The sequence below is a fragment of the Motacilla alba genome, chromosome 3 (genome assembly GCF_015832195.1).
Source record: "Motacilla alba alba isolate MOTALB_02 chromosome 3, Motacilla_alba_V1.0_pri, whole genome shotgun sequence".
Lineage (NCBI taxonomy): Eukaryota > Metazoa > Chordata > Aves > Passeriformes > Motacillidae > Motacilla > Motacilla alba.
Genome location: NC_052018.1, coordinates 90,944,157 through 90,967,442, shown reverse-complemented (window position 1 = coordinate 90,967,442; position 23,286 = coordinate 90,944,157). Strand labels below are relative to the sequence as shown.

Sequence of the window (23,286 nt, the reverse complement as noted above, 5' to 3'; positions counted from 1 at the left end):
CAACGATATAACATTTCCAGTTTTGATATCATAATCCATGCACACGATAAGAAACAGTTGTGCCATACAAGATAAAAATTGATGTTAGAACAAAATACTGAGACATGAAGCTTATGTTATTTTACTTCAGGGAAGCGGGCATCAAGTATTCAATAACATTTTTCCCCAGAGGAAAACAAACAATCAGAAGCACAATTTGGATACTAGCCAATTAGCTCCGCATTAGATTACTGCTAAATCATCTGTACAGCCAAATTTCTGCTTTAATTCTCTTCTCATTCAATGTCTCATTTCTTTTCTGACAAATTTCATTGGAGAGCTGAACACTGACACCCACACAAATCAATTATGAAGATCACAGCTGTCTGTGCAGTAGTAAAATTCAAAATCCTTTGGCTGTGCTTGATGGAAAGGTATTTACAAACAGGCTTCCACTCTGAGACCCAAAAAAATCAATACATTTGATTTTAAATATAATGATGAAATACGGAGTTCATGGATACGAAGTCATAATATGCAACTTGGGGAAAAGAGGCATTTTCACCATCTCCAATAACACACATCTACGTTGTCATTATTGTAACAGGAGGCAGCTCAGTAGCACTGGCATCTTAAACACAGACACCACATCACAGTCACATCTAGCATAGAGGAGCTACTCTGTGTTTGGCAATTCTAAGACTCAGAAAAACATCAACACAAAGGTCCCTATCAAAATACACAGATCAAGTTCTCATTGGTCTTGAGCTCATGCCAGCAGTAGGAAAGTTCTGGCTACACTGGGAAAACTAAGGGCAAGATTCACAGCCACACAATAGCTGGGCTGCACTGGCAACAGGCATAGGCTTCAAACCTTCTTCCACACCTGAGACATTCCAGCTGCTTTGCATTTGCTTCACTGACTTGCACAAAGCAGCCAGAAGCAAACTGCTTCACCTGATTTAGAAGCATGAAAATTAACAACCAAATTCATGAACAACATCACAATTTCTTCTCTAATGTTTGATATAATAATTCCTCCACACAGAGGAGCATTATTTTTAATTGGAAACAAGCCATATCAAATGTGTATAACACACCTAAGAGGAAAAAGTACTGCCAAGATTCTATCTTTTCTCCAGAATAAATTAATTCAAAGGATTAAAAGTTGAGATTATTTTTTTTTAAACAGAATGTGTTAAGGGATAAAATATCAAGGTGAAGTACCCAATCTTAATCCCATGCATTTCAACAGTCAAGCTGTTTGAAGTCCCAGACTAAAACAATTTACTTTTATAGAGGCTGGTATTTTCAATTTATCATCTTGCAGTCCTAAAAAAATTCTAAGCTTTCCTATGCTTTAAAAATGTATTTATACACCTTCAAATATTTTCCTTAACTTCAGTTTTCTGCAAAATTGCATTTCCTAAGTTTCATAGAGCTTTGAAACAAAGATCACGACAAATTAGAATATTCACATGACTTAATTTTAGTTACACATTCTCAAAATTCTGACTGATGGTTTTTGACAGAAGTTAACAAATAGAATATTTTCATAAGCAAGTAACAAAACGTTTGCATCCAGATACTACAAATCATTGGCATACAAATTACTTGACTTGGTACTTTGTTAATTTTTCTGTCCTCAAGCCAACACCAAAAGTCATGGTCAACTGTAACTTAGAAGGCAATTTTATTATCAGCACAACATCACAACTTTACCCTTTTTGCAGCTACATTGACCCTATGGCATTAGTGATTGGAGATGTTTGTTTCTGTCAAGTACCAGGACAGGTTCCACTAGAAAACAGAGACAAATACGCAGTCACATTTCAAAAGGGTTACTGACACGTGGCAGAAGTCTAATAGGAAGCAGACATTTACAACAGCTCAGAATTTGGGGCTGCATCATCAAGTTCCATCATCAGCCTTCCAGCAGCACACAAGAAGCAAGAAATATCATTCTGTGGATGGAGTAGTGGCAGGAAAGTACCACAGTGTTTGTCCTGATGACTGCTTATTTTTAGGGAAAGCTGAATGGACATAAAGGTTCCAAAGTGAAATTACTTAAACAAGACTAAACAGAACTGTTAAGGGACTCTCAGTCAAGGCATAGATGGGTCTTCCAAGTTAAAGTAAACCAGAAGGCTTTTCAAGCACACACATGCTTTAAAGACACCTACTTTGAATACTCCCAAGGATTTTGTGAGGCTTGGTCTAGTGGAAGGAATGCCCATGGCAAAGGGGTTGGAATTAGATTATCTTTGAGGTCTCCTCCAACTCAAACCATTATATGAAAATATCTACTGTAAGCATTATGTTCAATAGTAAATACTTGCAGGAAAAGGCTCTCTAAATAAACAAGAGTCATCACATTGCACTGTTTTTTACTGGGATAGAGTTAATTTTCTTCACAGTGGCCAGTGTGGGGCTGTATTTTGGATTTGTGCAGAAAACAGTGTTGATGAAAGCAGAGAGATTCTTTTGTTACTACAGGGTTTAGAGAGTCAAGGTCTTTTCTGCTCCTCACCCTCGACCAGTGAGAAGGCTGAGGGTGTACAAGGAGCTTGGAGGAGACACAGCCAGGACAGCTGACCCCAACTGACCCAAAGGGTATCCCATACCGTAGACTCATGCTTAGCATATAAAGCTGGGGGGATAAGAAAGGGGGAATGCTCAGAGTGATGGCGTTTGTCCCCCTAAGTAACCATTGTACATGAAGGAGCTCAGTTTCCCTGCGGCACATCCAACACCTGCCTGCCCAGAGAAGTGAGGTATTAATTCCTTGTTTTGCTTTGCTTGTGCATGCAGCTTTTTATTTACCTAATAAACTGTCTTTATCTCAATCCATAAATTCCCAATTTTATTCTTCCAATTCTCTTCCCAGGTCTCCCAGAAAAGAAAAGGCGTGGGCAGCTGTGCAGCATTCAGTTTCCAGCTGGGATTAAACCACAATATGCATGAGTAAAAAAAAAAGTAGTCATAGAAGTAGGTTAATTGCCAATACTATCTTGAAGTTTAGCCTACAAGAAAGACTAGAAAAAGAAAACTTACACACATGAACACTTCTTTCTACAAAACAGGGAACAACTTGATATTTTAGGAAAAAAATTCTAAGTTTTCTGATTTGTGTTTATATTTCCAGTTTTCAAACAGACCTCCAGATGCCAAATGTTTCATCAATTTCTCCTTATCATTATTTTCCAGGATGGAAAAGGTCTCAGACTCCTCTTAGTATTTCACTACTACTTAGATGAACAGATCCCCTGATTTCAATAGCAAAATGCTGCATGCTTCTAAAAATGAACTCAGAAATCTACTTCTTATCTGTGGGTTTATCATAAAAAACTCCAAACACATCAAAACCAGCACCCTACATCCAATTTACACAGACTACTCCGTAGGTCTTACTGTCAAAGAAGAACATACATAACATTTCTTCTTCTAACAAATTAAAACATGAGATCGGCAACTACAGATTAAGCCATGTGGCTCCATCTTTGAACAGATCATATTCTAGACTGACTTACATGCCACTCATATAAAAGTACCCTTTTGAAGTAGTAGAGCCTAGTTAATAATTAAAACAGTGATAGCTAATTGACACTACCTTGTGCATGCTTCACTATAACAAAAGGACCGCACCTGGTTAGGACAGATCCATGAAACCCTCAGGGAATTCACACCATTCTATCAGGTGTGTACATCCCAGATGTACATCTACGCATCACACGCCTCTGACAAAGCACAGACAGATTCCTAGCAAAATATATTTTCACAACAACAGGACTATTAAGATCTAGGAATGATTAATCCAATGCAACAATTATATTCAACAACATATTTTCATACACACTTCTGTCTTCCATCATTCCCTGCACCTTGCCAGATGGACGTGAAGCTCTGCTCAGATGAGCAGGGTGTACATGGTGCTGAATCACCACGATAAATATGAAGCCTCCTCAGGGAAATACAGGCTGTGTTTCTTCCAACATCTGCATTTTCAGAATCAGACTTAACACACAAATGACCTAGCAACACACATTTCAGTTCCTATACAATAGAATGTACCTCAGCAGAGTGAATTTTACCATTGATAGTCTACGTTGTCATAGCAAAGAAAAAAAAGAATCACTTGTTTCAATTTGAGCTCTTTCAACCAATGCTATTAAGCTTCCCATTACCACATGTCAGCGAATTTGTCATTCAGCTGCAGAAGCTTGAAGAACAGACACTGAAAAGGATCACCAATCTACCTGTCTTCTACTCATTTCTTTTCTCTTGCTTCATTACATAGCATATCCAAAAATTACTCTGTAGAACAGATGAACCTCCAATCTGGCACAGTGTAGCTATTGTTCTGGTATGCTGCAATTCATCAGGATACTGGATTACTGGAATTCATAGTGGTTTTTATTCTTGGTGCTGGCAAATCTACATTTTACAGTGTCAAATGTAAAGGCAGAAAATTATTCCAAATTAATGTTAAAACTGAGAAGAATGAACTATCATGGCTTCCATTAACATGGAATATGGGTCTTCCTGCTGTGCCATTAATTCTGAAAGCACCCAATTCTTTCAGCCAATCTGACTGATGCTACCAGAACGAGATGCAGCACTAACACAAAACCACAGAATTGCTATAAACACTGCATTTGACAGTCATCATTAAAAAAGCACAAATGCCCTGATATTGCTCAGTATGTCAATAGCTAACTATCCACAGACACAAACATTTGCGAACAGAGACACAATGATTTGTGAATTCTGGAAAAACGCTCACATTCTCCAAACAATGGCTTCCTGGGACCAATAAATAAAAGTTATTTGATTGCACAGCTGACATCTTTTAATTAATTCTTTGTTCAGACAATCCCTTCCACAAACTGAAGGACCATACATATATAGCAAGCAGGCACAGAGCTAGACACAGCCCCATCATATTCTGGATTCTGTTCTGGATGTGGGACCTAATAGTTGGTTACTGAAAAGCTATATTGCACCACTTGGTATGTTGCTGCTTTTAGAAACTCATTTGCCTCTGATTCCATCCACACAAGAGAAAATACTTCTTTTACTGCTGGGTAACATTCTCCTCCTATTTTTTAATTTTATACCTGTGTGCCCTTAGCAATGTTTGTTTAGGTCACTTTAGCATTCCTGCTTTACATGGCCATAAATGACACTGTTACACACTTGCATTTTTTTAACAAGCATTGTAACTGAGGGTTTAGTTTTGGGGTATTTTTTTATTTCTTTGCTGTCTCACCTTATAGGAAAACCACACAGTGATGCAGAACACACTGTAGCTTCACAGTCATGAGGAGTAGACTGACATTGCTCTTAGGTGCTGAGAGCAAAACCTCACAGCAGTGTTGTCTTGCCTGCACTTCTGGCATTTACTGCCCATTGTTCAAAGTTATCCCAGAAAAAAAATGCAGTAGCTCCCTAATTAGAGGTGACTGCAGAACAGCCTCACAGCCTTTCCCTTAAGTTTACCAGGCTATGAGGGCAGCCAGGCATCACTGTGTAATCTTCCATGCTGTTTTGAAGCTGCTGTAGTCAAACAGGACACCCAAAATGAACAAACCCCATCAGTGCAGAAAGGCTTACATACCATGGATAATCCTCCTGAGTCAACAGCAAGCTGCTTCCTTGGTCTTAAGACTCAGTTATCTGATGAAATTAGTTCCAGTAACACAGCATGCAAAGTAATAGAGGAGAGTGCTTGGCTCTGTACAGGAACTGGTGTAGAAGCATGATAAGATCCATAAGGGTTCAGTAAGACTTAATAGTAAATTATTACCAGTACCCATACTCACATATTGGTAGCTCCCTAAAGTAAGTCACAACAGTGGCTGATCACTGATGTGAGCCTAAGGAAACCTATATAATCATTGTGATAAAACCTGCAGAGAAAACATTAAGTGACCAACTTCTAGCTCAAAATTTCATTTATAGCATATTTTAAACACCTGCCTACATTCCTACAAAAACAAAGCTCAGTGAGAATAGGGTTACACTTTGAGTACCCCTCTCCTAAAGGCAGGGTCTCCACAGGCAGCTTGTTAAAACACAATCATTTAATTTGACATCAGGTGTCTTTACAGTCCAAACTTGCTCTAACAGTGGCTTTCATCTCCTGTTGCTTTGAGGCATTTTCACCTTTTCTAACCCTCTGTTCAAAAATGCATTTTAATCGTTAGGATAACACACTTTTTTCACCAAAGAAACACACAGACAACTTAGCTGTTGTCTATAACATAAATCTCTCCCCTCCCTATAAAATCAACACTGGTAGTCTTGAAGGGAAGGAGGAATCCATCAGTAGCACCACTGCTGGAATATTTCATCCCTAATTCTGGAGCCTTCCCTGCATTATCAAGTGGCCAGCTTTTTGTAACACACACAAGCACTAAGAGCCAACAGATTTAACTAAACAATAGCGTTTAGAATAGAAAATGGAAACTCAGAATCCCCTTTCTAAACAGTGACCGAGTGAGGAGTCGAACAAACAACAAACCACTGAGGCATACCTCTCCCTTTCTTGCTCTCCATCTGTCCTCGCCCTTTTTTAGATATAAAAATTATATACTAAAACATGTACCAAGTGCCTATGTATGCACACAGGGTACAGAGAGAGTGCACACATTGCCCTCTGCTGACCAGAGTCCAAGGCAGTCCAAGTGTTCTCCAACACACACACACACACACACTGTGGTGAGACAGGTGAGCTCCAGCGAGTGCTGGATGGGACCATACCAGTGTGTATTGATCTCTGGTGTAAGAGACACCTCCTGCAAGTCAGAAATCACCAAGGCTTTTTCAGAAACCAGTTTTAAGGTCTGGGGTTTTTTGCTTTTTTTTCTTCCTACCTGGTGATAGAGCTTAGGAAGTGGGGGCAGGAATCTAATCAACCACATATGCCAGCTGCTTACATACCATCGTCTAAAGCTTCTGCTGATTTACACTGCATTTGTCAACACTTTTTCCTCACAGTTGGGCATTTTAATGAAATACTAGGGACAGGGGGAAGCTACAGTGGGTGGAGCCAAGCAGGAAAACAGAACTGAGAGGCACTGACTACTACTTTCAGGTTACCTTATTTGCAAGTCCTTCCCTCTATTTTTACAAGTTCTGTCCTTTTACTTTTCTATGTGAATGCAAACTAGAAACATCAATCTTAAGAACAGAAAAATAATTCTTAACATCTCCCCTTCCCCATCCCCACACTAAATAAACTACTTTTAAGTGTCCATTTCAATGACTTGAGGGGGAGAATCACCTTAGACCAAAGTTTAGAGATATACTCTAGACTGGAAAGAGTACAGAATATTTTTTAATTTAGGAAGTAGCTCAGTAAGTTCAACTAGGCTTATGGAGAATCCACATATTAGATTACGAGTCTGCAGACCACCTTTCTGACAGGGGTTGACTATAATGTGCTACATTTAAGTACCTACATATTGACATAAAAGAGATGCAGACTGGGGTTCTTGAAGTGGGGGAAGAAGAAAGATTTCTGCTATTGTTTCTATACTCACCCAAGGCCCAGTAAGATGCAGATTCCAAAGGCAGAGCACTACTGTAGAGAGCATGGATATACATGAGGTGAATCATCAGCTCAGCCAGGCACCACCAAAAGAAAATACGAATTATGCCCACAATTAGGATGCTGAGATTGGTCTTCACACTGAAAGGTTCTTGTTTCCTCATCTAAAGAAGAAATCCAAAGAGGTTACCTGGCACAAAACTGACCATTTTACTCAAAATACTTATCCTGGGAACTTTTGATTACACCATTTGGAAATTCCTCACACACTCTCGAGGGAAACTGGTCTCTCCATTTTCAATCTCAATAAGCAGTGGAAACCAACAAGAAGCCAAATGTGTACGCACATTGCACCTAACTGTTGTAAAAAAGGCCAACTGTCGTTAACCTGAACAGAATCCAGACATGAGACTTTAACTCCTACAACTTGACCTCTGGAGATAATAGAAAAGATTAAAGAAACTACAGTTATGAAGAAGAAGGTTTTCTAAGCAGCAGCCGTTCCAAACGGGAACAATAACTGCTTACTCTTAAAATACCTCCAACTTCTACCAACTGCAGAGAATCAATGACTTGAGGACAGTTCTTAATTTTCCTCCCATAGAATTGCCAAAGTCAGCAAGATCTACAGAATGTGCAGAGAAAATGGAAGTGCAAGTTAAATATCCGATAAGGCAAAGTTTGCAGTTGACAGGCTTGTAAATAGGCTCCAAACTCTTAGACTGCTAACTGCAGTAAACACGTTGGCATATTATGATTGCATCACCTTTCCACAATAAAAGAGAACAGAATCAAAAACCAGAAACATAGGATTGCCGAAAAATTCAGTCATGTGTTATACATCCATTACTGTGTGCAACATTTCCTTCTCCAGTCTCTAACTGGCCACCAAAAATGCACATACAAGAGAAGCAACCAACACATCTGCACCGGCCCTCAGTCCCAAGCACAGTACAGTTAACACGCACACTCATTTGGACGGCTCCTTTGTATCAGCTACACGATGATGTGAAAGCTTGTTTTATCACAGGGATTTGCACAACAGGCCTTCAAACCCATGTCTAGAACTGCTATGCCTTGCTTCAACCCAGAAATTCAACAAGGCCAGTGACAAAAGTGTCAGTGTCTCATTTTTGCCTGGCAGTGGATGCCAATTGCCAGAACTGCTATTACACTCTTCGGGTCATACAGCAGTTCACTATCTCCAGCTCCAGAATTTCTGCTTTCCAGTGTGCTCAGCAGGAGCCCTCATCCCAGTCTCAGCTTCAATTAAGGGGTTCTGAGAGTGGTCTCTTCCAACAGCATCAATAAAGATTCTCTTTGTATTGTGCATTTTGAATCCACTGCTGGGCACTGTGTCCTTTGAAACCCTTTTCTGATCTCATCTACCAAGGTAATACCCTCTGCTCAGGTAAGAGCTCTGACAATACCCTTCAGCAAACACATTAGGGTTGTTTAGTTTGTTCCATCTTCATGGCTTTAACCACACATATCTGTACATATTTAAGGAGAATCTCCTGCAAATACAGACATATTATTCTCAATCTTCCTTTTTCTTCTTACACCAAGAATACATGTGCTCTTTGCATAGCTCTTTGCTGAGCCATATCAGGTAAGCTAAGTTTCAAAGCAAGGCTCCCCCAGTTTTCCTATCAGCTATCCCCAAGCTGTTTTCAGCTTGGAGACTCAGGTCTTCTGAAACAGTCCTTGAAAAGAAAGTACAACTGTCCCTCTCCCAGTGTACAAGGGTTTAGGTGGAATTTAACACACTTCAGAAGCTACAAAACAATAATGAGTAAAAAAATACTACCTCAGTTTCTATGCAAGTCTATGTGGACTTTTCCCCCAATATCCAGCCCAAGATAACAAAATTCAACCTTGCATCTTCCAAAGCAAGTGAAAAGAAATGAGCATAGGACTATTCACTCAAGGATCCACTGGAATCTAGTTTCACTTTCATAAAGCCCAGTATTTGCTTTGGCTTCAACAGAAAATTCCCAAATATAAATAGAAGCAAGCAATCCCAAGGCTTCTATGCATAAACTGAAAAAGCAGTTTTATGGTTTGAAATGTTCACTAATCCACTTTGACACAATAATTTTAACTACAGACATAACAGGTTGGGATACCACTTCTTACTCAAGTATGTAAGAAAATATGGAAAGCAATAAAGGATTAAAACATGGACTTTTCCCATCATGTAAAAAGCAGGCTTGAAAAGAAGCCTGCAAGGGACTAAGAAAAACATTCAGTACAGTTTGTAGGTCTTACATTTTAAACAAGCTTCTCAGTTGAAGCAAAGTGCTCCTAGTAAGTCATCAGCTGTTTTCACATCAATGTGAGGAGAAACTGGAGTCTTCAGGAATTCCCAGTACAATCTACCAGCTTTCTGTGGCTCTGAAATCCATTTCAGAGTTTATAGCAAGCTTATGCTGAAAACATTAACTTTATTTCACTTGATGAAGAAGGAAACAAAAAACAGCCCAGAAGCTGCATGCTAAAATTATGAACACTCTCCAAATGTAACACAACATGTCACTGGCTCCCTGGTTGAAGGGATAAATCTCATGTCAGACAAGAGCATCCTGTGAAGCAGAAGAACTTGGGGAGACAGGTTTATATTAAAACCTGATATACAGGACACTACAAAAGTTCTCATGATTACTCAAAATTGTAACATTCCTATAGTATTATTTCTTGATTTTATAATTATGTGGAAGATAGCTTTAGACACCCAAACAACAACCACTGTTACCTGCTCACTGAATTCATCAAAATTCACGAGGGGTCCATTGTGGAATGTAGGATAGTAAAACACATATGCCAGCATCCAGAGGAATGAGTGGGATGACTTCTGGGTAGGTGCATGCCAGCAGCACTCCAGGCTGAAGCTCGTGCAGAAGAGGCAGCGGACAGACACAGTGAAGAGCAGCAGATAATACTCATTTTCAGTGTCATACCACTTTCTCTGCAAAACAAAACAAAGCCAGATCACGATGGTGCAATGCTATGTTTTCTCAATGGCAAGACAGCAATGTCTACTCAGATCTCAACTTTTTTGGCGTCAGCAGCAGCAGGAAGCAACTAAAGCCAATAGCAGCGGGAATGAGAACCTAAAGTGAACGGCACTAAACACATGAACAAGCACTGGCTTTTGATGGAGAAAGGTCCTCCAGAGCTACTGCAGCCAGCATAAAGAGACAACAGCTTGATTTCAGAAACACGTCAGGCCATGAAGCAGCAGGACAGCAGGAGAGCTCTTCTCACATAAATGAAGCATTATCTACCTCAGATTTAGTCCAGTACTACAATATTCAAACTAGCTGGCAACACAACCGATAGCCAAGGAATTACTAGGGCTGAAGCTAGATGTGAAGACAATCAGTCAGTCCTGAGAAAACTTAAGGCTGGAAAAAATGTTACAGAGTATTTACTGACACTTTGACACTTGGTATCACACGTGTTGCCAACAACAAAAACCTATCATCACGAAAAACTTGGAAACATCAGCAAATGTAGCTTGGCTGACTGACAATTTGTATTGCAGTGGGCCCTCTCCTCAGCAGAGCAAATCACAAAACTGACCAGACCACATTAAGAGATTCTACAACACATTACCCCTCTCCCTGAACATCAAGGCAACGTCCCTTATAACAAATGTCCTGTTTTTCCCATTGGTCCAATAAAATACAACAGGACACTTCCTCACAACTGGTCAACAGTTTTTCCATATCGGTACTACCAAAAAAGGCCAGTAGATGAAGAGAAAAACTGAGCTTACTTACAGCTAATTGATGCAAGTAACTCATTTGGTACAAATCAAACTGTAGCAGAAAGTCTCCTTCCCTGCAGAAGTCACAGTCACACTTAACGGAGTAATTCCTGGATACAAACCCAAAACCCAGCACCTTAAATTGGCATGATTAGAGTTCCAATGAAATGTGTTTAATAGAGCACTAGTGAAGTATTATCATACTGCAGCTCTACTGAGTACCACTTACAGATTAAGGGGCATACTTTTATTCCAGTGCACTGGCCACCATGACAGAGAAATGTGTCTTTAACCGGAGAAGCTCCAGCATGAGTCACTGCAGTGCTACTGCTCGGGATTCCTCAAACCAACCCCTGCCACTGCTCAGGATTCCTCAAACCAACCCCTGCTGAAGGGACAGTATGCTGCCATAGAGATAGATGCCATTATAGACAACCATCACCATAATTAATTTGATGCCTAATTAGTCCTTCTCATTACCTTGGTTTCTTCCACGGCTGGTATGCGTAAAGTGGCCAGAAGGATAAGGGAGCACAACCATGTCAGGAGTGACAGCTGAAATTGAGCCACAGCAAAGGAAATAGCTGCATGTAACAAAATGACAGCAAAGCCCTTGATTCCCAGTAACAACCAGCAGGCAGCCATTCCATAAACCATCAAGCACCATGGTTTATGCTGTCAGAAAAAGAAAAGTTAACAATCTTTTAGTTTAATTATTTCTAAAGAAAAAAGGCACTCAATACCTGTGCTGTCTACACAGGTTCTGCAGTAGAGACAAATACAGTCAACAAGGTGAGGAACACACATGAAAAAAACACAGAAACCCAACAGTATCCCTAAATGTGAAAGGGAAGGTGTTTCTGTAGTAGCATCACATGAAAACCAGATCCTCCCTAATTTGAGGGAGAGCATATCTTCTTCCCTTCCTTCCCCAGAGTAGCAGGTGTGACACCACACACAGATAATTTCCTACAATCATACATTTAGCAATCACACCAAAACCCAAGCAGCCATCACTTTACATATTTTCCTCATAAAGGAATAACTACACCCTTCTTATGTGTACAAGTCAAACAATGCTGTTTTATGGCTTACAACCAGGCAGAGGCTTTTAAAGGCTGGAGGCTGAAGTTTCCAAACATTAAGGCAACCAACCCCCACACACAATTCACACCACAGGATGAGATTTACTACTGTCAGTGGCCTCACTGCAAAGCTTCCCATGTTCACAGTAAACAAACCCATCAGAAACTCCCCGCTGTGAAGAAAATTCCAACATACCTTCTCCACCAAGAGCCTGGACATTTGTGATACCAGCAGGTGACCAGCCAGAAGCCAAAGAATACGTTCCCTTCCCCAGTCAACCCAGTAGCTCCACTCAAAATCCATGGGGTCCTGTGGCATGAAGGGAACTGGTCACTATGTGTATCTGGCCACAAGGGACAAAGGAATATCTCCATAATAAGATTGCTGTATGGTACCCAACAGAACTCCCACACTGCAGGAACACCAATTCAGCAATCCAGTTGGATCACTTACAGCAGAGAACTCAGCACCATTCTCACTTCCAGTGGGGCAAAGTTCAGGAAAACAGAGCTCTAGATGGTGTCGTGCCTCCTAAGCCTCACACTGGTGCTGAAGCTGAGCAATTTCAGCTTTCCTGAGGGATTAAGAGAGCAACTCTGCTCTGCCTTGGAAAACCAAGGACTTCAGTAGTAAGGTACTTTAATGGAAGTTTAACTCCCCATTTAAGCCAAGTCTACTTGCAATCAGATGGGGTCAGGTCAGCTGGAGTTACCTGTGGCAGGAGATCTTTATCTAAATTAGGTAAGAGGGATCAGCCAGTACCCCCATATCCAATACAGAGCCTCACTAAAAGTCCATCTCAACTGCCTTAAAACTTTCTAAAAAGCACATATCAAAGGTCCATTACCAGCAGTGATGGCAGGCCTAAACATCAAAACACTTACACAGACATGCATTCCTGCTTTTGTGCAAGCAATCCTCAAGATTAGTTGCATTATTTGCTTTTGACCTCACAAACTTTTGAAAAAATGCAAGCAAGGGGGGGGTAGGGAGGGTAGAGATGTGTTTTTTTGTTTGGGGTAGAGGACCGCCAGTTTTCTTACTGCTTTAGGGTTTTTTTTAATACCAACTACTTTTCTTTAACACCTTACACCTTAAAATCTCTTCTCCTCTATGCTGTAATACAGGCCAACCAAGAGAAACACATGTTAACTGACATTAAGCATTATCCAAATCACTCAGTAACAAGAAAAAGGGGAAGAAGGCTGCAGGAAGTGTCAAGGTTGATCAGAGTTTTAAGGCCAAACAGTAAAAGAGAGGGTTATCAAGATACGTAGCAAAGGATAAACACTCATGCCAGGGATCAAGAAAAGGAACAGAACTTTGGTTATGCTTCTTAGATCCAGACACACCCAGCCAGTCTCTCTTCCTCATCAGAAACATCAGACTAAAATTAACTACAAATATCCAAATCTGCATGTTACCATAAACTTCTAAAGTTAAATCAGAAGCTTGGATGAGCAAAGGGCATGGAGGCATGATTATTGCCACAAAACAACATGCTGTCACCCCTCTTACCTTCTTTAGCCCCCAAAAGAGAGTCCCTGGGTCCAGCCCAAACCTTCTGTCCATTGCAGCTTCATACTCTGCAGGGAAGAGCAAACCTTTGATAAGGACACAGCAGCCAGAGCAGGAAGAGTCAGGGGTGGGTTCTTTGCTGCTCAAGAGCAACACCTCCCCATGCAGTCTCCACCAGAGAGGATACCCATATCCAGGGAAGGGCAAGTCACCACATCACTGCTCACTAGGTAGGGGGGCCCAGCAGCACCAAACTGGCAAAGCAGTTTCCCAGAACCGGTGTTTTGATTCTCACTGGCAACGGGGACAGAAGCAACGACCCACCTTTTAGCACACAAGACCTGCACTAATCCTCACTGGCCATTTTTCAGAACTGCCTGGTGTCTCCCATCAGAGCAAAAGGAGGACACAGACCCAAGAGTGGCCAGTACAGCCGAAACAGGGAAAAGCTGCTCAGAGAAGCTGCCTCTAAAGCCCATTGCCACCACATTTTGCAACTTCTGCAGAAGACTTGCTGGGTGCAAGACCACGGGTGCACAGCTCTGCACCCAGTTACACAGAGCTCCTTCCACTGCTCTGCAAATGCCTTTCTGGCACTTCTGTTTTTCCCTTGAGTGCTTTCAAGAGCCAGGTAGACTCATTAATGTAGAACCTTGTTGATTAAAGCCTAATAAGATGCAATATATATTCCTTTCAAAGCCTCTCTAGTTTTTTATACTTTTACAACACAACCTTTATTTCCATTTAAATACCAATGTGCTATAACACAGCTTCTTTTCATCTACAAATTGTACTTAATTTGTTTTAAATCCCACCCTTACTCTGCAATACACAGCTCCACCACAGCAGCTACCAAGAGGTCAGACAAGGCAGAGGTAGGTGTTTGGAAACAAGCTGACCACAAAGCTCTACAGACAACCCAACCATTGCTCTGAGTCCTGGACCCAGCACTGGAGCTGCAGAGCTCCAGGCAGGGAACATCATCTTGCCCTAGGGCCTCTCCAGGTTCGGACCCTGGCAAGTACCATCAGAAGGCACAGCTGCTTCTGAACCACCCATCTGCAAGGGGCTGTTGGTGACTAGCCAGGGAAAACAAGACAATTCAAACCCAACTTTCCTGCTTTCCTGAATTTTCCCTATCTGAGTAGCTGAGCGTCAGAGGTCTCCCTCATCTTTTCCCTGACAGCCACGTCCGAGTACAGCATTACCGAGGGCAGTCCTAGCACTCAAAGGCAAAAAAGCCCTAGGACAAAGCTCTCTGCTCAGGCGGTATCTGCCTACTGCTTCCTCGCATAGAGCAGGTTGGCAGCTGGGAAGAACACATGGGCTCCTTGCACAGGAACAAAATAGAAACCGACCAGAGAGGAGAACTCACACCAAACAGCCTCGCCAGCCACGGGCGGGAAGCTGTGCCCGAGCGAGCACGCCCACCCACGTCGCACACTTACTTCGAGACACTTGGTGCGCTTCGTAGAAAGCGTAGAGGTGGGAGCCCACGGTCAGGAGCCCGTAGAGGCACAGCTCCCAGGCCGGCAGCAGCATCGGCACGGAGCTGCTTCCACCGGCCGCCTCCCTGCGGGGAAAAAGAGGACGGGAGCGGTTTCCTGGCGGAGGGCAGGCGGGCACCGAGCAGCGGGACACTCGGCACGGCAGCGCGGCTCCAGGACCCCGCGCTCGCTGCCGGGCCCGGGCTCCGAGGCGGCCCCGCTCCGCTCCGCCCGCAGCTACCGGGAGAGCAGGCGAGCCGTGCCCGGCCGCGCCGGCTGCAGAGGCCCCGGGTCCAAGGGCTCAGCACGGCCCACGGCTGGCGGGACAGAACCAGGACCGGACCCCGGCTGCTCTCACCGACCGGGACAGACGAGAAGGGAGGGGAGACGCTGCTGCCCCCTTACCTGAGGAGGGCTGTGCCGCCGGGAGAGGAAGGAGCGGCAGCAGCGGCCTCGGGCGGGCTGACCGGAGGCTCCCCGCGCCCGGCCGCTCCCGCCACTCGAGCCACCCCGCGCCCGGTCGCGCCCGGTGGCCGCCCCGCGGAGGGAGGGCAGGGGCGGGAGCGGGGCGGAACTGCCGGCGCTGCGCGCCCGTGGCCGAACGCTGGGCGGCGCTGCAGCCTGCTCGCCCCAGGGGTGTGCGCGGCTACAGGGCCTGCAGGAACCGGGTGTGAGTACGGAGCCAGGGCGTGTAAGTACCCTTATAGGATGTGTATACACCCACAGGGTGTAAATACACTGCCACGGGGTGTAAGTACCCTTATAGGGTGTGTATACACCTGCAGGGTGTAAATACACGGCCACGGGGTGTAAATACACGGCCACGGGGTGTGACTACACCTACAGGGTGTGCATACAGCTACGGGGTGTAAATACACAGCCACGGCGTGTAAGTACCCTTATAGGGTGTGTATACAGCCACGGGGTGTAAATACACAGCCACGGGGTGTAAATACACGTATAGGGTGTGCATACACCTACAGGGTGTAAATACACTGTCACGGGGTGTAAATACACTTACAGGGTGTGTATACACCTACAGGGTGTAAATACACTGCCATGGGGTGTAAATACACTTGTAGGGTGTGTATACACCTACAGGGTGTAAATACACAGCCACAGGGTGTACATACACCTACAGGATGTAAATACACTCACAGGGTGTGCATACACCTACGGGGTGTAAATACACTCACAGGGTGTGCATACACCTACAGGGTGTAAATACACTTACGGGGTGTGCATACACCTACAGGGTGCACACACAGAGGGTTCACACACACCTACAGCCTGCACACACTGCTACAGGGTGTCCATAGCAGTCTTTCACAGACTTCTCGCCCACTCTCACCAGAGTACAAGGTCCATTTATGCTGGGACACTGTTTTTACCATTATCACGACACAATCTGATAAATCAGAAGGTCTTAATAGCCCCACCAAAGCAAGAGCATGAGGCTGGAAATTCTGGTGGTGATAATTCCCTCCAGGATCAACTTGCATTTTAGCAAGGGCTGCCTCCTCCTGGCACTGCAGACATGACTAATGAACCTCACTGTTCCTAGAGTTAAAAGCACACTTTCAAATCCCGAAGGTTTGAGCAATCTATGCTCATCTGATCTTGCTACTACTTGCTACTACTTTTAACTCTCTCTGTTGCTGCAATCAGTGGTGTCATATTTTAATGGGGTGAAATATTTCATATCCTATTGGACATTTTCTTGCTAGATCTTTAGGTTCCTCTTGCAAAATAATATTTCTGTTCCTCTGATCACCTGGCTGCACCCTCCAATTCCTGTTTCTGGATCTTTGAAAGCCAGACTTCTATCTGATACTCCAGGTGAAGGCATAGAATCAAAGAATCACAGAATCATTAAGGTTGGAAAAAACCTCCAAGATCATCAAGTCCAACCTTTGACAGGAAACCACCCTGCCACCTAAACCATAGTACTAAGTGCCACAAACAGTCATTTCTTCAACACTTCTGGGAAGGGTGGCTCCACCGCCTCCCTGGGCAGCCAGTTCTAATGCTTAACTACCCTTTTCATGAAGAAATTCTTCCCAATGTCCAACCTGAAGCTCCCCTGGTGGAGCTTGAGGCTATGTGCTCTTGTCCTGTCAGGAGCTGCCTGGAAGAAGAGACTGACAGCTACCTGGCTACACCCTCCTTTCAGGCAGTTGAAGAGGGTGATATGGTCCCCATGAGCATCTTCTTTCCAGGGTGGACACTCCCAGCTCCCTGTGCTGCTCCTCACAGGACTCATTCTCCAGACTTTTCACAAGCTCCATTGCCCTTCTCTGAACATGTTCCAATGCCTCAACATCTTACTTGTCATGAGGGGCTAAGAACTGGACACAGCACTCAAGGTGTGGCCTCACCATTGCCCAGTACAGGACAATCACTGCCCTAGTCCTGCTGGCCACACTATTGCTGGTACAAGCCAGAATGCCATTGGCCCTCTTGACCACCTGGCCACGTGCTGGCTCATGTTCAGCTGGCTCTCAACCAGCACCCCAGGATCCTTTTCCACTAGGCCATTTTCCAGCCACTCTGCTCCAATCAGTTATCAGTCTCATCAGTACAAGGAGCTGTCTTCCCTATCTTAACCAGACATGCACCTCCTAATATCTCCAATAATTGTATTTGTCCATCAGAGCCTATGATAGTCTTGAATGATTTTCTGCCTTTTCCTCCATTTTTTTCTTTCTGCCTCTCTTGCCAGAGAATGACTCACCTTCAGTTTATGGTGTCAGTTGTGATAGCCCCTAGATGTATAACTTGTATTGACTCTGTGGAACTGCTGTAAAATCTCAGGGTTAGGGATGTTCTCCTCTATAATGCCCAGATGCTATTCTCTGCTGACAGTGCTCCCCCAATCTTTTGTCCTCATCGGGTTAGTTAGTACCTTCCCCCTGCCCTCTGCCAAAAAAAAACACCCGACAACAGACAAGAACCTGCATAACAGCACCAACACAGCAGTCCTGAACTTGTAAAAACACTTCCAAAGCACTGCAGCTGAGTTACAGCCACTAAGGGTCAGCAGAGTTTGTTTTCCTGCAGTTTTGTGGTTTCTGGTCACCTGTCTGAAGCCGGCACAGACACCAGGCCCTCTAGATGGCTGCATAACACCAGCAGTCTGCCAGCTGCAAAGAGGGAATAGGTACAACAAGGTACAGATTTTACATCAGGTTACTCTGAAAAGGACATCTTTATCACTAGCTACGTGGTGGCATTCAAAAGCCCTGTATGGACTAGGTGATCAGCTACCCTTCCACAAGGGTCACTGCCAAGCCCAGTGAGCAGGAACACTGACAAACTTGACAGCAGCCCCAGCTGGAAGACCTCACTATCTGGAACTCTACATTAGACAATTACTTTTTTCCCACCCTTATTCATGCTATTTTATATAATACAACATGACCAGTCTCACTGAATGAGTTTGCAAGAGGAGCTGTAAACTGAGCTGCTGAAAATCACTGGCACAAATACCTGTGCATTGACACAACCCTCACGGTTTTAGATGGCATGAATGAAAAGCAAGTTCTACTACTCCTATAGTCGCTGACAGATAGCAGTGGAATCTGGGAGCAAAAACTCTCAAAAAAGGGCAGCAGAAAGTCCTATTTGTCATTTGAGCAGCAATGAGGTAACAGGTATTATGTGTCTCTTGCCCTGTGTCTCAGCAGCTACACAGGCCTGGGCAGTCTCTTCAAAGCATATGCCCTTTGAGAAGAAAGCAGTCTTACTCTGTACACATGGCAGCTTTCTCTGAGGCCAAAATTAACAATCAGCCTTAGGCAGAATGATGATTTGTGGTGGTAGAGATGTTTACTTGGTACAAATGAGGAGCATCTCTTCTGTTTGAAGGTTTGCACTGGGCTTACTCATTTCCAGAATGGCTGCAGTGTCCTCCCACCCTGCCTCCATGAACAGAGGGTCAGACATCTTGCAGATTGGGTCAGGCATCGCTAGCAGCGAGTCTGTCCTTAGTAGATGTTAATGTCCCCTTTTTTAACTTCTATCATTTCTGAAGCTGGCATAGCACCTGAGTTGTGTTTTGACTGTAAAGTTCATATGCCATTTTGTCAAAGTCTCCATTTCTTATGCAGTAAGTTGAGATGTGGTTATCAGGAACTTAAGCAAAAAAAAAAAAAATCCAGAATGAAAAAGGACAGAGGTAAGAGGAGGTCTTTTAAAGAGGCCCTTACTTTGGCCTTTCTATGCAAGGTGAGCTTTTACAAAACTCTTTATTACATAATCACAGAATGGGTAGAGGTTTGAAGGCACCACAGTGGGTCATCTGGTCCAGCCTCCCTGCTCAAGCCATCCCAGGGCCATCCGAGAGCACATGGCACAGGATTGCATCCACACAGTTCTTGAATATCTCCAGTGAGGGAGACTCTCCACAACCTCTCTGGACAACCTGTTCCAATGCTTTGTCACCCGCCCAGTAAAGAAATTCTTCCTCATATTCAAGTGGAATTTCCTGTGCATCAGTTTCTGCACATTGTCCTGGTCCTATTGCCCAGCACCACTGAGCAGAGCCTGGTCCATCTTCTTGGCACCCCCACTCCAGACACCGACAGACACTGATGAGGTCCCCTCTCAGTTGTCTCTTCCCAAGCCTAACAGGCCCAGTTCCTTGAGCCCTTCTTCATAAGCGATGCTCCTGTCCCTTAATGATCCTTGTTGCTCTCCTCTAGACCCACTCCAGTAGCTTCATATCTCCCTTGTACTGAGGCACCAAGAACTGGACACAGCATTCCAGAAGAGGCTTCACCAGGGCTGGGTAGAGCATAGTTTTTTCTAGGGCCTCATCATGGCCATGGATAAAAGGCAAGGTGGGGGTCTTAAAAGACAATTAAGTGGGAAAATGAGGCATTTTGCAGCTGGGAAAATAAAGCAAATATCAGGTTTTTAAAGAAACTGGGTTTTTTGCAATTGTTGTTGGTTTCACATCGGGTTATGAAATCAAAATGAGCATATATCAACCCTGCAGTGGATTTCTCAAGGAGGCTTCTCAGTGAGGCTTCTCACTGGTTGTATTTTTTAATATAAAGTCCCAATGGGAATTACATGCCGTAGAGCTTTCTCTCCTAGGCTGAGATCTCACACATTAACTCAAGACTCTTGTTTTCATTCACCCTCTGGAAATCATGCAGCAATGCCCCCTGTATGCAACATCTGAATGATGGAACACAATCAACACCCACTGAGAGTTTGCAGGTTACAAGTTCAGCAGCAGATAGAAGGCTAAGCTATGTATATTTTGGAGAAATGACCACTAAGACAAGAAATCTCCACATAGCAAACCAGCAGTATTAAAACTGGAAGATTGAAATATATGAAAGGTATGGTATGTACAAAGAGAGCTAAGTGTGTTTCCAATAACCAAGTTAAATATGACTTTAACTTGGTTGTTGGAAGACACACTTCCAATAAGAAGTGGAGGTTGTGGAGGTAATGTGAACCCTCTGTCTGGAGATCTCTAGCCCAGAGTTATGAACTCTAGGGAGACAATGTGGAAGTTTATCCTTTTTTCTTGTTTGGCTTGGCTTAATGAAAAGTGGACATTACACTAAGCTGGCAGCATTACAGAGTCCCATCTTTAAAGTCCCCTCTCTCCTCTGACTCCCAGCCCTGAAATGGGCTTGTTGTGAAGTGCCAATCATTTTTTTCCTCATTACCTTTAGCCATATTTATGTAGATAATGTTTACAGAGAGAGCCTTACAATTCGCAAAGCTACGGGTTCTGTGCACGCCTAATGAGTCCCTTATAACTTTGAGAACTTGCTCCATGCTCTGAGGCTGGAAAAGAATCTTCACTCTTTTCACTGGGAATTCGTAAAATTGTTTTTGGAAAAAGTACAGTAAATTATTGCACTATTGTAACTGAGCAGCTCAATGTTGGATTCATGCTGAACATCTCAGAGGCATCCTCATCAATACACTACCTGCTTTTCTTAACTAAAGTTTCTGGACAACCACAGCTCCTGCTCAGAGCCTTTTAAGGGATTTCTTCACTGATAACAAATTCTTCCCGCCCCTGAAATGACTGTTGTAAGAAAGGTTTGACATCCTTGTTCTCACCATGGATGCAGAGACCACTTGTGTATGGGGGCCATACCTGGGGTGAAGTTTAACCGTGCTACCTTAATTGTATCTGAATGATAGCTCATCATGTTTGAGTCTAAGTTCTCAGCTATTAAACACAAAGGTGGGTTGGTTTTTTCTCACAATACCCCTTAGAACTCATCCAAAGTTATGCAAGAATTCAAGGGAGTTAACGATATGAGATGCAGTGAAAAGGACCAAAACTTGCCAAAATTATACTAATTGAAATTTTGAAATCAGTGAACAAAGTCCATCGAAAAGACAGGAGAAGAAAGAGATTAACTGAAATGCTTAAAAAAAAATCTGCACCAAAGTGAAGACAATAAAGACAATAGGATGACATGAAGTGCAGGGAAACGGACCAAACCTTGCCCAATTGATCATCATTGAATTCACAAGATTTCATTTCTTTTCACAAAATGAGGAATGAATTGGAATGAAATGAAGTGCAGAAAAATGAAATTAAAGTTGGTAAAATAATGTACTTTTTAAAATTATTAGAAAATTGAAAACTCAATTTATCATGTCCTTTCATGAAATGAAAATGTTTCATTTTATGAAGGGGAATGAAAACTCAAGATTTTAATGACTATCATTTCATTAAGTTTCAGCTCCTTTCTTCACTTCCTTCTATTGCATTTCAGTAATTTTCCTTTTCATAAGCTTTTCTTCAGCTCCTTACTTCACTTCATTCTATTGCATTTCAATAGTTTTCCTTTTCATAAGTAATTTTAAAATTTTCAATTTCATTTCCTTTCATTATATTTCCTTTCTTTCTCTTTCATGTCATGATTTCTTATTTCATTTCCTTTCATGAAGTGAAATCTCAACATTTCATGAAACAAAATGAAATCTGCAGATTACAATGCAGAATGCACAGAATGAAACAAAATGAAATTACAATACAGAATGAACAGAATGAAACAAAATTAAATCTGCAGATTACAATGCAGATTTATTACAATACATAGTTCATTAAGTTTTCCATTTATTTCACTGTTCTTTACATCATTCCATTCCATTTGTTTTCACTTCTTTTCAGAATCTTTTTTCACCCTAACTAGTAATCAAGCTTGGGCCTGTGGCTTATGTGCCCATCCACTTGCACAGGCTTAATCCTGTCTGGGTCTGGGGGTAGCAATGTTGTGACCCTGCCAAGATTCTGCTGGCATGAGTTTTCCAGCCTGACTGTCCCTGGAGCTCTTGGCTCTTTTCCTCTCTCAACCCCACCTCCAAGCCTGATGGCATTTTATCACTGGAACTGTGCTCCACATCACCATGGGTGGTTCAGATTAGAATGATACAGGAGCAGCACAGCTGGGGCCCTGCCTGCATTGCCTTGGCATGCCATTTCCAGCTGCAGTGCGCCTGGAGCTGTAGGCTCTTTTACTCTCTCAATTCTCACCCCAATGACAGCTTGGCACTGTGGCAGAGGTCCTCATCTCCATAGATGGCCCAGATTAAAAAGTGAGGAGACAGTAGTGTTGGCACCCTCCTGTGATGCCCTTGCAATGCCTTTTGCAAAGGACAGTGTCCCTGGAGCTGTAGGCTCCGCAGCTCTCTGACCCCTAACCCTAAGAGCAGCTTGTCTCTGCTGTCAAGATTCTCATCACCAGGGCTGAACTGGATAATAAAAAGTGTACAGTGAGCAATCATGGTACCTGCCATTATGCCCTTGCAATAACTTTTCTAGCCTTAGTGGTATCTTTCCAACACCAGACAGTAGCTGTATTAGAAAATTATGTGAAAAGTAAGTCAGCCTGAAAAAAGGATGTAGA

At 43.1% G+C, this 23,286-nt stretch overlaps 1 protein-coding gene across 2 annotated transcripts in view; it reads right to left on the bottom strand.

The window, feature by feature from the left end:
• HHAT (hedgehog acyltransferase) overlaps positions 1 to 15,931 on the bottom strand; it is a 146,857-nt gene extending 130,926 nt beyond the window's left edge. The window contains exons 1-7 of one of the 2 annotated variants that reach the window (XM_038132249.1): positions 15,800 to 15,931; positions 15,356 to 15,480; positions 13,908 to 13,975; positions 12,585 to 12,698; positions 11,784 to 11,978; positions 10,287 to 10,499; positions 7,524 to 7,695 (exon numbers count right to left, since the gene is read on the bottom strand). In XM_038132249.1, the coding sequence (XP_037988177.1) occupies positions 7,524 to 7,695; positions 10,287 to 10,499; positions 11,784 to 11,978; positions 12,585 to 12,698; positions 13,908 to 13,975; positions 15,356 to 15,449 (856 nt within the window). In that variant the 5' untranslated portion in view covers positions 15,450 to 15,480; positions 15,800 to 15,931. The remainder of the gene's footprint in view (positions 1 to 7,523; positions 7,696 to 10,286; positions 10,500 to 11,783; positions 11,979 to 12,584; positions 12,699 to 13,907; positions 13,976 to 15,355; positions 15,481 to 15,799) is intronic. The other variant, XM_038132250.1, reaches the window with a different exon arrangement.
• Positions 15,932 to 23,286: the final 7,355 nt, after the last annotated feature.